Raw genomic sequence first — 17,783 nt, forward strand, 5'->3', positions numbered from 1 at the left:
GGTGGACTACGTGTAATGGATGTTGCAATTCTTCTGACTCGTGTCAGCTGTGTCTCAGTGGATAGCACTCTCGCCTCTGAGTCAGAAGGTTGTGGGTTCAAGTCCCACTCCAGGGACTTGAGCACACAAAATCTAGGCTAACACTCCAGTGTGGTGCCGAGGGAGCGCTGCACTGCTGGAGGGGCTGTCTTTCGGATGAGACGTTGAATCACGACCCTGTCTGCCCTCTCAGGTGGATATAAAAGATCCCACGGCACTATTTCAAAGAAGAGCAGGGGAGTTATCGCCAGTGTCCTGGCCAATATTTATCCCTCAATCAACATAACAAAAACACATTATCTGGTCATTATCACATTGCTGTTTGTGGGAGCGTGCTTGTGTGCAAATTGGCTGCCGTGTTTCCCACATTACAACAGTGACTACACTCCGAATGTACTGGACTGTAAAGCGCTTTGAGACGTCTGGTGGTCGTGAAAGGTGCTATATAAATGCAAGTCTTTCTTATAGGAGCTTCCATTGTCATGTGGCAGTGACTCCACCACTTCTTTTCCATTCTCAGTTTCAAAGCAGGACCACTAGGGCCTGTATTGTAATGTAACTTCCAAGGCGCATTAGCTAGCCTGTTCTCAACCAGCACCAGTGCTACCTCCTGATCATCTCTTTAAGCAGCACCTAGTATTCCACCTCCCTCTATAGCCACAACTAATTCTTCTCGGGTGTCTGTACCACTGCTGGAGCTTTAAGGGAAGTCTACAGGTGATGTTTGGTGAATGTTGTTGTTGGAGACGAGTGTATGCAAATCACAGACCTGACCTGACAAAAGGATGTGAATAATGTGTACAGTATGAAAAATTAATGTGTGGTTATACAAATTACATAGAAAAAGTGTGACACAGGAAGGAATTCCCATGGGCCAAATCACCGTGTCTCAATCCCCACTGCTCATAATGGGACATTTAAAATTCATTTGCACAACCCTGCTATTTTCGCTTCGAGTTCATTGCTCCCATGCCTGGGTCTTTTTGAACTGCTGCAGTCCTTGTGGTGAAGGTCCTCCCACAATACTATTAGGGGAGTTCTAGATCCCGCACTGTTGTTAGGTAGCGAGTTCCAGGATTTGACCCAGCGACAATAAAGGTACGGCGATATATGTCCAAGTCAGGATGGTGTGTGACTTGGAGACGATGGTGTTCCTGTGTGTGGGGGGATATGTGGGTGTGTGTTTTCGGCGGTGGTTCACACGGGGGAAGGAAAGTAAACTTATTTTGCAGTTTCCTGAGGGGAGGAATTTTATTCTTGTAGTTTGCCTGACCACTGCTGTCGGAATGTCTTCAAGTTCAGTTATGGAGAGACATAGATTAATCAGTTGAGGTTAATGAGGTTTCCGTTGCACTTCTGGAGAAGTTACAGCAGCAGAGTTTGACCAGGTCAGAGGAAATTCTTGTATCAGTTGGTAGCACCCTCACCTCTGAGTCAGAATTTTGTGGGTTCATGTCACAATCCGGAGATGCAAGCACAAAATATAGGCTAACATTTCAGTGCAGAACTGAGGGGGAGTGCTGCTTTTTGGATGAGACGTTAAACCGTGGCTCCGTCTGCCCTCTCGGGTGGACGTAAAAGATCCCATGGTATTTTACGAAGAAGATATCCCTTGGTGTCCTGGCCAATAATTATTCCTCAATTAACATTACTAAACAAAAAACAGATTATCTGGCCATTTATCTCATTGTTGTTTGTGGGACCTTGCTGTGCACACAGTGGCTGCCATGTTTCCTACATTACAATAGTATGTACACTTCAAAAATAACTTAATTGGTTATTAAGCACTTTGGGATGTCCTGAGGTCATGAAAGACGCTATATAAATGCAGTCCTTTTTATTCCCTAACGCCTTCTACTGTGCCTATCATTGCTGATCTATTCTAGGGGCTAACGGCAGGCTCACTAAATCGAATCTGATCAGGGATTGCAATAAGTTCCAGATTAGTGTCCAACCTGTTTGACAAAAGCATTCAACCACATATCAGAAAGATCTACATTAGGGTAGGTGTTTTATAGCACTGTTCCTGGGACAAGTTGGGCAGGAATGAAAAGATTTATGTCGAGAATAATGGCTAACTGACAGTGATTGTGATTGCATGGCTGTAATCTCATCAAAGCATTTAGATGATGATGTTGTAAGTAACCTTTATCTGACCCCAAACTCCAAAATAAAATTACAGTCTGACATTGCTGCAGGATATTATTTTTATATGATTTGTACCGCACAGTTCAGAGGGTTGTTTATGCAGTATAGATTCATTCTTCTTTAACAGACAGCTGCTTAGACAGGGCAGGCTGTAGTCTGGCACACTCAGTTTGAGTGTAATGTTATCCAAACTGAACCATTAACGATTGTGGTTTGATCACCATAGTGTTAGCAGATTACGATAGCAAGTTTTACTGACAAATCATCAAGAGGCAGATTTTGCTCTCACTGTGCGTAACCATTCAGCTGACTGCGGCGCACAATGGAGCGAATGGCTGTAACAGAGCTTTCCCCATTTTCCCATTTCCTGTGATGAACATGTCTCCCATTTTCCGATTGCATGCAATGAACAGCCTCCCATTTTCTGGTTTCCATGTAATGAACAGGTCTCCCATTTTCCGATTTTCTGTAATGAATGCCCCCCAATTTCTGGTGTTTCCTGTAATGAACATACCTTCCATGTTCCGATTTCCTGTAATGAACATGCCTCCCATGTTCCGATTTCCTGTAATGAACATGCCTTCCATGTTCTGATTTCCTGTAATGAACATGTCTCCCATTGTCCCGTGTTTCCTGTAATGAATATGCCTCCCATTGTCCCATGTTTCCTGTAATGAACATGCCTCCCATTGTCCCGTGTTTCCTGTAATGAACATGCCTCCCATTGTCCCGTGTTTCCTGTAATGAACATGTTCCCCATTGTCTGGTATTTCCTGTAATGAACATGCTTCCCATTGTCCTATACCTATGTAATAAACATCTAACGAGCTCTGACAGCATTCTTCTATCTACTGTTTTAATGCATGTATGAACCTGTTTGTTTCAAATGGGTTAATGTTTCCAGTAAAATAGTGGATTGAGGAATATCACACAAATGTCCACCATTACACTACCATCATGACAACGAAGCATTCAAGCAGAAATATGTGACATTTTTATTGTCCCGATGTAAATTTGTGACTGCTGTACCTACTGGTAGCAGCTCTGTGTCTCTAAGATACTTGTGTGTACGGTTGTACCATTTTCTTGCTGCTAAGCATCGGTTTTGTTGTTCTTTCAGATTCTGTCACACTCTGAATGGGATCATAAGCGTGGCCACAGAGGATCACAGGTCAGTGTCCATAGCAACCATGCACTAACGGGGGAAATATCACAACCGACTTTTACTTTCAGTTCAGACCAACGCAACAAATAATTCAGGAACAAATCGACGCTTGAGGGCAAATTGTTACTTCCTAGTTGTGTCAGCTCTTCACGTTGCGATATAAAATGTCTTTTTGATCTGGTGCCCGGACATGATGTAGCAATACTACAAATGATGGATTGTAACAAGTGTTTCTTTAATGGAGTCAACAATAAGCAGGAACTAAATTGCCACCTTAACTAATAGCTGGAGGGTTTTTTTGTTTCCATTTCTAGACTGATTGGAGCAATGGTGTCTCTTCAGCTATAATATTTTAATTTTTTCACATTCAGTCAATTGATATATAGTGTTGGGGAAGGATGAAACAATTGACCTGAATTATGAGAAGAGAAATAGTAGCCATTAGACACCAAGTTGACTTTGTTCAAAGCATCATGTTAGAGTCAGTTCCAGAGAAATAGCAGTAAAATAACATGTGATGTTCTAGTGTTGGTGGCACCGTTAATTATCTTACACGTTTTTATATGGACTGTTGCTCTAGTATTAAAGCACCTCAATAGTAGCCGCAGTGAGTGTGCTGGGACATTCTACTGCTCGTTTCATGTGGATTCAAAGCCAGACAAGTACAGAACTTGAACTGACCAGCTGAATCGCTAAATATGTGTGTTACAATCGTGTTATCCGGAGCTATGGTCATCATTCAGAATTCATGGGTGACTTTGGTGTTTACTGCAGGAATCTCTGAGGTCAGTTCAGTTTATTCTGTGCACAGTATATTGCCCCGACTAGCTTGTCACTCTGTATTTACTGATTCATCATTACATGTGAAGCACCACTGATTGAGAAGGCCCTTGTCTTGTATTAATACCTCAGCTATGGGGAAATATTCCATCTTACAACAGTATAATAGCTCGGGGCTCGACAAGGTGGATGCAGAGAGGATATTTCCACTCGTGGGGGAAACTAAAATCGGGGGGGGGGGGGTATATTCTCAGAATAAGGGGCCGCCCATTTAAAACTGGAATGAGGAGGAATTACTTCGGTCAGAAGGTTGTAAATCTGTGGAATTCTCTGCCCCAGAGAGCTGTGGAGGCTGGGTCATTGAATATATTTAATGCGGAGATAAACAGATTTTTGAGCGATAAGGGAATAAAGCGTTATGGGGAGCGGGCAGGGAAGTGGAACTGATTCCATGATCAGATCAGCCATGATCTTATTAATTGGTGGAGCAGGCTCGAGGGGCCAGGTGGCCTACTCCTGCTCCTGGGTGTAGACTGGTTCAGTATTATGAGCTTGTCACTTCAGCGGGTATTAATCTGGTAAGTATGCTATTCAGTGGTGCACAGACAGTATAGATATATAAAAGCTGAGCTCCCAAATCAAGTTGTTCCTCCCCTCTCTTACATCTCCCCCCCAACCCCCCCAAAAGAAAAGTTAAAACCTCTGCAAGCATAACCTATAATTGTAGTTAGAGATGGGAAGCCACATAAGCTCACAGCAACAACATAATCGTTTTCCTTCTGCCACTTTATTGAAACAAAAAGTACACATACCCAGATGGTCTGATCATTATCATTTCGGTCCCTCGAACGAGGATGACTTGCTTCCACAAGAGTTCACAGATGTTTCAATGAAGGACCCGATGTTCCAGTCCTGAACTCCAGGGATGGAAGATGTCTGTGTGTGGATTTTTTTAACGTGCGATGACTGTTGCACATCAGCCACCACACGAGCTTGACAGAGCTAGGCCTTTATCCAGTGGCAAGGCTAAACCAGGATGACTGGAGACCTGCTCTGCTGCACGGACCTAGTGCGCACACATGTCGCAGTGTGGGCAGGCCCATGCTGCCCCTGGGCCCTCGGCTCTTCTGGGCCCATACCCTCATTCGCCAGACCTCCTCCACGATGTTCCAGGGCCCGGCGCTCCAGCTCTATTTATTGCCAGCGATGCCCACATCCCAAGAATGAACTTTTAAAAAGTTTGCTTCTGAGGTGCCAAACACATTATTGCATTTATAATCAGACAAACAATCCTGACGACTAACCATGTTATAGGAGGTGCAGCATTTTTTTTTAAGTCCCAAATAATGGGGCCTAATATAACCTGCATCCACGAGTCCATGTCGTAACTGAAGCAGTCCAGGTTTCTGCAGGTGGGCCTCTAGTGCCACTTTATAATTTACCCAGGTAATGTTGGTTACAGCACTCACTTCACAAAGTGTCCTTGATTGATTTGTTTGCAGCAGCTATGGCTTGGAGATGACTTGTTATGTATGCAATAAAGGTTCAAACTGAATGCTGTTTAACTAAGCAAGGTACAACCTTGCTTCTGCTTTATTTTGGCCCAAAGTGTCTGACTCACAAAATGGCTGGCCTTTTATACCTGAGCAGCACCATGTGCGTGCTGCTGAGTGGCCTCCAGCAATGACCCCATCTGGTGGCTACAAACAGCATGTACATACATGATAATACCCTACTCTGAGATCTTATCACAGTCTTTCACAGGTTGAGACGGTTAGGTGCTTTACACTCCTGGGTTGACCGTCTCAGTTCAATTTCGGCCTTGGGTGAATGTGTGGAGTCTGTTGTGGCTGGTGGCTGGATGGCTGACTTGTTGGGGATGGCAGTGGCCATGTCAGGAATTGTAAGTCCATTTTTATTGAACAGGTCAGTGATGGAAATTCCGGGTTCACTGATGACCCTTGAATCCACTGAAGGCTGCTGGTAGGTTGGTTGGTTGTCGACGGTTTCTTCGTTCGACTACTCTGGCTCATCTGTGTGCCTCAGCTTTGTTTGATCCATGTGTTTCCTGCAAGTTTGCCCGTTCTTGAGCTGAATAACAAATACTCTGTTGCCCTCCTTAGCCATGACCATAGCAGCGATCCATTTGGGACCCTGACCATAATTCGCCATATATACAGGATCATTAACAGAAATCTTGCATGACATAGTTGCGCGATCATGGTACCCTTGTCGACTCTGTCTTCTGTATTCAACATGATTACTTAAATCCGGGTATACAAGAGATAACTTGGTCTTAAGACCTCTTTTCATCATGAGTTCAGCAGATGAGACCCCTATGAGTGTGTGAGGTCTTGTCCTATAACTCAGCAGTATGCAAGACAAGCGGGTCTGCAGTGACCCTTGTGTTACTCTCCTCATGTTTTGCTTGATAATTTGTACTGCATGTTCTGCTTGCCCATTGGACGCAGGCTTGAATGGTGCTCACCTTACATGTTTTATGCCGTTAAGTTTTACAAACTCCTGAAACTCCTGACTTGTGAAGCATGACCCATTGTCGCTCACCACTATGTCAGGCAGACCATGTGTCGTGAACATGACATTGAGGTTCTCTATAGTTGCTGTGGACGTACTGGATGATATGATTATGCATTCTAGCCACTTCGAATAAGTATCCACCACCACTAAAAACATCTTGCTTAGGAAGGGACCCTGCAAAATCTACATGGATTCTGGACCAAGGTTTGGATGGCCATAACCACAGACTCAGCGGCGATTCCACTGGTGTTTTGCTGAGCTGCATGCAGGTGTTGCGCTGATGCACGCATGCTTCCAGCTCAGAATTAATTCCTGGCCACCATATGTGGGACCTGGCGATGGCCTTCATCATCACTATACCAGGATGTGTGCTGTGTAACTCACGCACAAACTTCTCTCTCCCTTTCTTGGGCATTACAATTCGATTGCCCCATAATATGCAATCTGCTTGAATAGGCAGTTCGTCCTTGCAACGAATGTACGGTTTGGCCTCCTCGCACATTTGCTTAGGTATGGCAGACCAATCCCCTTTGAGGATGCAACCCTTTACCACCGATAATATCGGGTCCTGGCTGACCCAGATCTTAACTTGTTGAGCCGTGACAGCGGTAATGTTAAGCATCCATGATTAACATTAAATCTGCCGGTTGTGGCGTTTCCACCTCCGGTGTGGGCAACGGCAACCGGCTCAAAGCATTGGCACAATTCTCTGTGCCAAGTCTGTGGTGAATGACATAATCATAGGCAGATAATGTCAGTGCCCATCTTTGGATATGGGATGAAGCATTGAAGCATTAGTATTGATACCTTTGCTCTCAGAAAACAATGAAATGAGCAGCTTGGAATCGGTATCTAATTTGAACCTCAGAAGATTGAGTAGACTTTGAGAGCCATTTGATGCATCTTTTTAATACCGTACACACACACGCTAAAGCTTCTTTTTCTACCATACTGTAGGCTCTTTCTGATTTAGACAAACTTTTGGATGCATACTTGACGGGTTGAAGTTTCCCCGACTCATTGGCTTGTTGTAACACGCAACCAATTCCATATGACGATGCGTCACAGGCCAAAACTAAACGTTTACATGGGTCATAATGTACCAACAGCTTGTTCGAGCAAAGCAGATTGGTGGCTTTCTCAAAGGTTCTGACTTGCAATGCGCCCCATACCCAGTTGTTGCCTTTTCTCAATAGCATGTGCAGTGGTTCAAGTAAGGTGCTCAATTTAGGTAGGAAGTTACCAGAGTGGTTGAAATTACAACATGCTGCGGTGCAGAGGGACCTGGGGGTCCTTGTGCATGAATCCCAAAAAGTTAGTTTGCAGGTGCAGCAGGTAATCAGGAAGGCGAATGGAATGTTGGCCTTCATTGCGAGAGGGATGGAGTACAAAAGCAGGGAGGTCCTGCTGCAACTGTACAGGGTATTGGTGAGGCTGCACCTGGAGTACTGCGTGCAGTTTTGGTCACCTTACTTAAGGAAGGATATACTAGCTTTGGAAGGGGTACAGAGACGATTCACTAGGCTGATTTTGGAGATGAGAGGGTTACCTTGTGATGATAGATTGAGTAGGCTGGGTCTTTACTCGTTGGAGTTCAGAAGGATGAGGGGTGATCTTATAGAAACATTTAAAATCATGAAAGGGATAGACAAGATCGAGGCAGAGAGGTTGTTTCCACTGGTCGGGGAGACTAGAACTAGAGGGCACAGCCTCAAAATACGGGGGAGCCAATTTAAAACCGAGTTGAGAAGGAATTTCTTCTCCCAGAGGGTTGTGAATCTGTGGAATTCTCTGCCCAAAGAAGCAGTTAAGGCTAGCTCATTGAATGTATTCAAATCACAGATAGATAGATTTGTAACCAATAAGGGAATTAAGGGTTACGGGGAGCAGGCGGGTAAGTGGAGCTGAGTCCACGGCCAGATCAGCCATGATCTTGTTGAATGGCGGAGCAGGCTCGAGGGGCTAGATGGTCTACAGATTCGCGAACGCAGTTGGATAGGCCCTGCCATGTGCCATTCTGCCAAACGCCGAATCAATCGCATTTACAGTACTTGCCGAGGTTCGGTTCTTCACCGCTATTTGCTTTAGACTCCAGTCCGTCGTCATACATGATTGAGCGATCTGGATGGCCCTTTTTAAATCCAACTCCTCCACCACCAGAATTTTACGCAGGATCACCTCGTGGTTGTTACCAATAACCAAGAAGTCCCGCAGCATGTCTGCCAACACCGTCCCGAACTTGCACGGTCCCGCTAGACGCCTCAGGTCGGCAACGAATTCTGCCGTGCTTTGGCCCTCCGATCGAACGTGTGTATAAAACCTGTATCTCGAGATGATGATGCCGTCGTCTGGCTTGAGGTGCTCCCATACCAATGTACACAACTCCTCGTACGTTTTCTCTGTTGGATCACTAGGCATGAGTAGATTCTTTATCAGACCGTAGATCTTTGAATCGCACACAGTGAGGAACACGGCCCGGCGCCGATCTGCACCCTTTCATTTTGTTGGCCACAAAGTATTGGTTCAAATGGCTCTCAAAGTCTACTCAATCTTCCCCCTCCACGAATCGCTCTAAAAATCCAATCGTGCTCATTTTGCAAACAAAGGTTCTTGTATTCTTGTATTTTTGTCACCAAATGTTATGTATGCAATAAAGGTTCAAACTGAGTACTGTTGAAGCAAGGTACAACCTTGCTTCTGCTTTATTTTGGCCCAAAGTGTCTGCCTCTCAAATGGCTGACCTTTTATACCAGAGCAGCACCATGTGCATGCTGCTCAGTGGCCTCCAGCAATGACACTATCTGATGGCTATAAGCAGCATGTACATGACATGACTGGTCATCCTTCCTGGTGCTATAACCTACCAGTAGCAGTAAGACATTGACAAACAAGCCCTTTCACTGCTAATGACAAAGGACCATAGAAAGCATCCACTGTTGGACGGAAGCATTTACAGAGCAAAATAACCTACCTTCAATTCCATACACTTCTGATCCAATTCCTTTCCCGGAACTATATGTGTATGTTAGGTAGAATTTCATCCTTGGGTAATCATTCCGTATCACCATCTGCCATGGCTGCTAGCATTATTGTAAATCATTGTTTATTATTGCCTGTTTGAATGGAAATGTAAAGGCTCCCCATTCATTCATCAAGGTGTTGCTAAGCATATGGTAATACTCAGGAGCTCAGTTGACCTAGCAGATACTCTATACTGCTGTAATGAGGTTGTATCAGTTTTATCACATGGTCATCTGGCAAGTGCTTGTTTATTGTTGTATGGCATCACAGAGCATCATGTATTGGCACAGTCACCTTTGTCTTGCCGTATCCTCTTTATTAGCCTTGCCTCAGTGGAGGCACTCTTGCCTCTAAGTCATGAAAGTCATGGGTTGAAGGCCCACTCAAGAGACTTGGGTAAAATTCTAGGTTGTTACTTCGTTATAAGACTGAGAGGGGCCGAAATTCAGGGTCCCTATAAGGCCCGTTTGTGTTGGCCATGCAGCGGAATCGAGTGGCTGTTGTGTTGTTGTCGATGGGCCGCCCTGACCCAAATTCAGGTCGGGGATTTTTTGGCCTGTCCCCACTTCTGCCCCGCTGCTGTCGACCGCCGCAAGCGCGTCATCAAAACGTGCACCGCTGCTCTCCCGCACCTCCAGAATATTTAGTTTAAAAAATCGTCGCCCCGCCACACAGTGCCCCTGACAGCTTTCTCTGTCGGTGCACCTTCTCCTACCTGTGCACGGCCCGGCAGCATGGCGGCCCTTCTAGGGGAAGGCGCACTGTCGTGGCCGCCATGTTTTTATTTTTGCTGGCCGACTTCCCGATCGGCCAGCAAATTATTGCCCATGTGTTCGGCTGGGCCACCAACAGGCAGCCTAGCACCTCCTCTTGGGTGCCAAGCTGCTGGCCCAGCTGAAACCCTCCCTGTTGACCCAGTGGCCGAAGCTAAAAAAATGCCTGATTCTCTCCCCTTTAATGGAGAGGAGAGAGCGTGGTGAAACACACGCGCTGTGACATCACCACCGCTCCGCTGCTGAGTGACAGCGGCGGAGACTCGATCCCGCCTCAACTTCCACTCCTTAGCAGGACTTGCCATCGCACTTTCACCCCCACTATGACTGACTTCCGGTCCGACGGCAAAAAAAGGTACTAAATGCCTAACATTGATCCAGAGTCCACCTCAACGCTCCCAGTGGAAAAATCTGGTAGGAAATCGTTGGTGCGCCAGCTTTCTGGCGTGCCTGAATTTCGGCCCCAGGGAGTGCTGCGCCATCGGAGGTGTTGCATTTTGGATGAGATGTTAAACCGAGGATCTGTCTACCCTCCCAGGTGGACGTAATGGATCCCATAAAGAGGAGTTCTCCGTGTCCTGGCCAACATTTATCTCTCAACCAACACTCACAAAATAGATGATCTGGTCATTTATTTAATTGCTGTTTGTGGTACTTGTTGTGCACAAATTAGTGTCCTACATTACAACAGTGACTACACTTCAAAAGTACTTAATTGGCTGTAAAGCGCTTTAGGACATTGAGGTTATGAAGTATGTAATATAAGCAAGTTCTTTCCTTCCTATTAGGAATATTTTTCTTCCATTTGGTTTGGCATGGTTTTGTCTTAATAGCTTCAAGCGTCGTGGTGTTAGCACTTTCTTGTGTTTCTTGTCTCATGGGGGAGGAAGGGGGGAGAAAGACGGCATTTCTACTTTCCATAATCAAATTGGATATTTCCACATGTGTTGAGTTTTTGCAGCTGCTGAGCACAGAGGTGTTAAACCGAGCCCCAGTCTGCCTGTGCAGGTGGATATAAAAGACCCTTTGGCACTATGCCAAGAGGAGCAATCTCCTCTCAATCATCGCCATCACCTAAAAACAGATGAACTTGTCGGTCATCTCCATGCCTGTTTGGGTCTTGCTACGCGCAAAATTAGCTGCTGTGTTTGTCTTATGACATTGACTTTTCTTCAAAAGTAATTCATATCTGTGAAATGCTTTATGATGTCCTGAAGTTGCTATATAAATGCAAGCTTCTCTTTGTGTTATACTTCTGTAGTACAGAGCATGTATGTCTCTCTTTCTTTGTCTCTTTTCCTCACCCTTTTTCTCTGTCTCTCGCCACAGGAGTCAGCAGGCTGTTGAAGCAACTGTTTTTAATCATCTCCGGAGGTGGTTTGATCGAGGCCAACCCAACCAAGGCAAAAATACAAAAGGGTGGAAATTTGGTCACTTCTCAGTCGGGGCGGTGTCCCGGGCGGAGCGGTAAATTTTGCGCTGGCAAATGGTTTGGGTCTGCCGCCACAAAATTCATCAGCTGGGCCCGGAGTTTGGAGATGGGTGCAAAAGGAGGCGTTTCACACCCCTTTTTGGGCGCTAGGCCAGCTGAGCAAGGGAAAATGCCGAGCTAAATAGCCGGCCTCAGAATGCCCTAACAAAGGCCTGGGGGGGGGAGGTGGGTAAAAAAAAAAACCTGGAAAAAAACCACCAAAAATACTCCCAATAAATAACTCATGCCACCACAACATAAATCGCAGAAAAATAATCACACTTACCTGAGGTCGGCAGTACTTACCTCACTGCAGCCGCTACAGCTTGGACCACCGGCTTTCACGTGCATTTCCACCAGGAGGCGCTACAGAGCCAGTGTCGCAACCAGGGGCATTGCACACCGGCTCGCCTCTTCCGGGCGGTACTGCTCCACACCCCCGTCGATACGGGATTTCCTGACGGGGCGCTGGAATCTGGCTGCCCGGGCGCAGGTGCTTTCCCCCGCCATTGCCGCCCCTCTGGGGCACTAAGGGCGGTGGCAGAAGACTGAATTTCCATCCTAATATTGGAAAGGTAGAGTGTTCCACTGGCTTTAGATGTTGAGTTTATCCAGTGAGGGTTGTGATTGTAAGACATTAGTATGTCAATGATGCACCTGAAGTTGTCAGTTCCTAACTACTAATATGGATTGGGTTGTGGGCTCAAAGTTTTGAAATTCAGCCACCAATCTGTGCAGAGTCAGCCAAAACACTGTCACGACAATATAGGCTGGTCGGAAAATAATGGCCCCAGATTTACATGAGCTGTGATGTCCCCAGTTACGATGCGCTCTAGTGCTGATTACATCAGGGTACGCAGAGCCAATGGGCAGGCAACTCAATTGCATGTAGCCAGAGCAACCATATTTGTGTCCCTTTTGTATTTTTGGGGTAGCATTTTTCGGGCCCATTTGTGCCTTTCTGGAGGCTGGTGTGCCCCAACTGATGCAGCATTCCGACCTCCAAACATACATCGGCTCCCATTGGGGCCAAAGAAGTGGGAACTCTGAGTGTATGGCATCGTGGCACTCAGCCCCATTCTTTCCGTGCCAGGGCTTTGGTTGAGAGTGGCGGAGGCTCCAGCTCGAATCAAGGCAATTGGAAAATCTTGTTTAAGGCTGGAATATCCACGTCCCAGCACAGTAAACCTGCTGCCACGATATCTAAGCATAATTCCTCTGCATTCACCAACTTTATTTATTATTAGTTCCTGGGATGTGGGCGTCGCTGGTGAGGCCAGCATTTATTGCCCATCCCTAATTGCCCTTGAGAAGGTGGTGGTGAGCCCCCTTCTTGAACCGCTGCAGTCTGTGTGGTGAAGGTGTTTCCACAGTGCTGTTAGGGAGGAAGTTCCAGGATTTTGACCCAGCGACGATGCAGGAACGGCGATATATTTCTAAGTCAGGATGGTGTGTGACTTGGAAGGGAACGTGGAGGTGGTGGTGTTCCCATGTGCAAGCTGCCCTTGTCCTTCTAGATGGTAGAGGTCACGGGTTTGAGAGATGCTGCAGAAGGAGTCTTGGTGAGTTGCTGCAGTGCATCTTGTCGATGGTACACGCTACAGCCACAGTACGTCGGTGGTGGAGGGAGTGAATGTTTAAGGTGGTGGATGGGGTGCCAATCAAGCGGGATGCTTTGTCCTGGTTGGTATCGAGCTTCTTGAGTGTTGTAGGAGCTGCACTCATCCAGGCAAGTGGAGAGTATTCCATCACACTCCTGACTTGTGCCTTGTAGATGGTGAAAAGGCTTTGGGGAGTCAGGAGGTGAGACACTCGCCACAGAATACCCAGTCTCTGACCTGCTCTTGCTGCCACAGTATTTATAGGCTGGTCCAGTTGAGCCCTTTGAGCCCACTGCCCAGGCAGACAGCCCTTTCTTTATTAATAATAATGTGAATGGTGACCCCCAGGATGTTGATGGTGGGGAATTCGGCGATGGTAATAACGTTGAATGTCAAAGGGTTGTGGTTAGACTCTTGCTTGTTGGAGATAGTCATTGTGTGGCATGAATATTACTTGTGACTTATCAGCCGAAGCCTGAATCTTATCCAATTCTTGGTGCATACGGGCATGGACTGCTCCATTATCTGAGGAGTTGCGAATGGCACTGAATGCTGCAATTATCAGCGAACATCCCCAATTCTGATTTTATGATGGAGGGAAGGTCATTGATGAAGCAGCTGAAGATGTTTGGGCCTAGGACACAGCAACGATGGGGCTGTGATGATTGACCTCCAACAACCACAACCATCTTCCTGTGTGCTAGGTATAACTCCAGCCAGTGGAGAGTTTCCCTCTGATTCCCATTGACTTCAATTTTACTCGGGCTCCTTGATGCCACACTCAATTAAATGCTGCCTTGATGACAAGGGCAGTCATTCTCATCTTACCTCTGGAATTCAGATCTTTTGTCCATGTTTGGACCAAGGCTGTAATGAGGTCTGGAGCCGAGTGGTCCTGGTGGAACCCAAACTGGGCATCGGTGAGCAGGTTATTGTTGAGTAAGTGCCGCTTGATAGCACTGTTGACGACACCTTCCATCACTTTGCTGATGATTAATAGTGGACTAATGGGGAGGTTATTGGCCGGATTGGATTTATCCTGCTTTTTGTGGACAGGATATACCTGGGCAATTTTCCAAATTGTTGGATAGATACCTGTGTTGTAGCTGTACTGGAACAGCTTGGCTAAAGGCGCGGCTAGTTCTGGAGCACAAGTGTTGAGCACGACAGCCGGGATTTTGTCAGAGCCCATTGCCTTTGCTGTATCCAGTGTGCTCAGCTGTTTCTTGATAGCACATGGAGTGAATCGAATTGGCTGAAGACTGGCTTCTGTGATGGTGGGAATGTCAGGAGGAGGCCAAGATGGATCATCCACTTCGCACTTCTGGCTGAAGATGGTTGAAAATGCTTCAGCCTTGTCTTTTGCACTCACGTGCTGGGCTCCGCCATCATTGAGGATGGGGATATTCATGGAGCCTCTTCCTCCCATTAGTTGTTTAATGGTCCATCACCATTCACAACTGGATGTGGCAGGACTGCAGAGTTTTGATCTGATCTGTTAATTGTGGGATCGCTTGGCTCTGTCTATAGCATGGTGCTTCCATTGTTGAGCATGCATGTAGTCCTGTGTTACAACTTCCCCAGGTTCGCACCTCATTTTTAGGTACACCTGCTGCTGCTCCTGGCATGCTCTTCTGCACTCCTCATTGAATCATGTTTAGTCCCCTGGCTTGATGGTAATGGTAGAGTGAGGGATATGCCGGGCCATGAGATTATAGATTCTGGTGGAATACAATTCTGCTGCTGCTGATGGCCCACAGCACCTCATGGATGCCCAGTTGTGAGCTGCTAGATCTGTTCTGAATCTATTCTATTTAGTCCTCAGTGTGAAGACAGGACTTTGTCTCCACAATGACTGTGCAGTGATCACTGCTACCAATGCTTCCATGGACAGATGCATCTGTGGCAGGTAAATTGGCGAGGACGAGGTCAATAGGTTTTCCCCTCGTGTTGGTTCTCTCACCACCTGCTGCAGGCCCAGTCTGGCAGTTATGTCCTTCAGGACTCGGTCAGCAGTGGTGCTACCGAGCAAGTCTTGATGATGGACATTGAAGGTCCCCACCCAGAGTGCATTCTGTGCCCTTGCGACTCTTAGTGTTTCTTCCAAGTGGTATTCAACATGGAGGAGTACTGATTCATCAGCTGAGGGAGGGCAATAGGTGGTAATCAGCAGGAGGTTTGCTTGCCCATTAGCAATAGAAGTCGGTTGTTTATACCTTTTGATGATTCGTATTTTCATTCCACACAGGTGGTAAAGAATAGCATCAGTAAGTACACTATGGAAGTCCTACTTCCTCACAGCAATGCTAACAGCTCATTTAAACCAGAACAAAAACACATTTACCTGGAACTGAAGGCTGTTAACATGGTTGGCAAAAAGGCTGCTGAATATTTGAGACTGTTGAAGCTGACCACAGCATGTGAGGGGTAATTTGTACCATTATAGACCTTGCCTTCAATATATGTTAATGGTATGTGGTTTGGATTTGTACCATTTCTCAAGTACATTATTTGCGATAATTAAAAAAAACTCTATTTTGCGTAGATGCCTGTTCTTAATAATGTAGTGATATAATAATGGTGACATGAATTACATTCGATAACATTTTTTAGCAGATAGTGCTCCCAGTGTGAAAGTTTGCACAATAGGAGGGCAGATCGGATTGGGCACAGAGAACAGCCTGCCTTATTCACGGTCCTCCTGGCTTTTCTGGCCACTAAAATGAATACTGGGAAAGTCGGGAAAATAGCCAATCAGGTGTGCTGGCCTCATGTCAAACAAGGTTCCACACTGGGAATGCTAACCCATAAAACTGGCTCCATTGTTTCCCATTCTACCTTGCAGTTAGTATGGATTTTGCTCTTCATCTAAGCTAGTAGCTCAGTTAGTAGCGCCCTCATCTCTGAGTCAAGTCCCACTTCAGAGACTTGAGCACAAAAATCTAGGCCGACACTCCAGTGCAGTACTGAGGGAGTGCTGCATTGCTGGAGTTGCGGTGTTTCGGATGAGATGTAAATATCTTCCCACTTAGGTGGACGTAAAAGATCCCATGGCATTATTTTGAAGAAGAGCAGTATCCCATTTGGGGCCGAGGAAGCGGGAACTCTGAGTGTATGACATCTCTGCACTCAGCCCCATTCCTTCCGTGTCAGGCGCTTTGTTTGAGAGTGGCGGAGGCTCCAGCTCGAAACAAAGCAATTGGAAAATCCTGTTTAAGATCAGAGTATGTCCTGGCCAATATTTATCCCTCAATCAACATCACTAAAGCAGATTATCACATTGCTGTTTGTGGGAGCTTGCTGTGTGCAAATTGGCTGCCACATTTCCTACGTTACAATAGTGACTACCTTAAAAAATAAAAAGTACTTAATTGGCTGTGACGCTCTTTGGGATGCCTGGTGATTGTGAAAGACGCTATATAAATATAAGTCCTCCTTTCTTTTAGTCTAAGATAGGGGGTCCCAAAGTTAATTTACATGGAGGATCTGATCCAACATCCTGGCATTTGACATGGGCCACATTCAGCAAAGATTATGTGGACACACTGGGGTAGAGATTGGTATATGTTTTTTTTTTCCTTTTTTGGGTGTAAACTAGGTTCAATGTTTACCAATTTCTGGGCGCAAGGTCTTGCACCTAGTCTCCGCCGCCGCCATTTTGGTCCTCACTGTTTTTAAGTGTCCCTGGAGACTGCCTAAAATGAGCGTTAGATCAGTTCAAATATGCAAATAAGGGTCTTGTGTCTGTTTCAGGACCCTTCTGCAAAATGCATGAAAAACTAGGTGGAGCATGTGGTGGGAAAGCTCTGGCCATTTTATACAGTTCTATAGTGGCCTAGACATTGGCCCCCGGGGGTGTTGACGTCACTGAGTGAGGTGGGGGGTGGGGGGGTTGCGGTGCTACAGCGTGAAGCTTAAAGCCGCAGTTCTCTGGCTCTGAGAAGCACCATCTAGGAAATTTGTGTCCTAGCTCAGAGCACAGGGCACCGCGGGCTGGATATTTGACATCCCTGGTCTAAGCAGATCTAAACTCTGCAGCGTAAAGTGTGGGGGATGATCTGGCTGAATCCTGGTTGTACTGGGTCTACCCCTTTTAAATTGGCTAATTGCAACCCCAACCAAGAATGCGAAAACTGGGTTAAATAAAGCTGGCATGGGCTGGCAGAGATTCGGTCAAAGCCTGGAAAACCACTCCAAATCCTCGTTCGGTGGCGAAGAGCTGGAGAACTTGCCAACACCTGGCTGAT

At 46.2% G+C, this 17,783-nt stretch overlaps 1 protein-coding gene across 1 annotated transcript in view; it reads left to right on the forward strand.

The window, feature by feature from the left end:
* Positions 1 to 17,783, forward strand: part of pde3a (phosphodiesterase 3A, cGMP-inhibited) — a 572,752-nt gene that overhangs the window by 289,348 nt on the left and 265,621 nt on the right. Inside the window, exon 2 of the mRNA XM_070897592.1 lies at positions 3,308 to 3,358. Coding sequence (XP_070753693.1) covers positions 3,308 to 3,358 — 51 coding nt within the window. The remainder of the gene's footprint in view (positions 1 to 3,307; positions 3,359 to 17,783) is intronic.

This window comes from Pristiophorus japonicus, chromosome 13, assembly GCF_044704955.1.
Source record: "Pristiophorus japonicus isolate sPriJap1 chromosome 13, sPriJap1.hap1, whole genome shotgun sequence".
In the NCBI taxonomy this organism is placed as follows: domain Eukaryota; kingdom Metazoa; phylum Chordata; class Chondrichthyes; family Pristiophoridae; genus Pristiophorus; species Pristiophorus japonicus.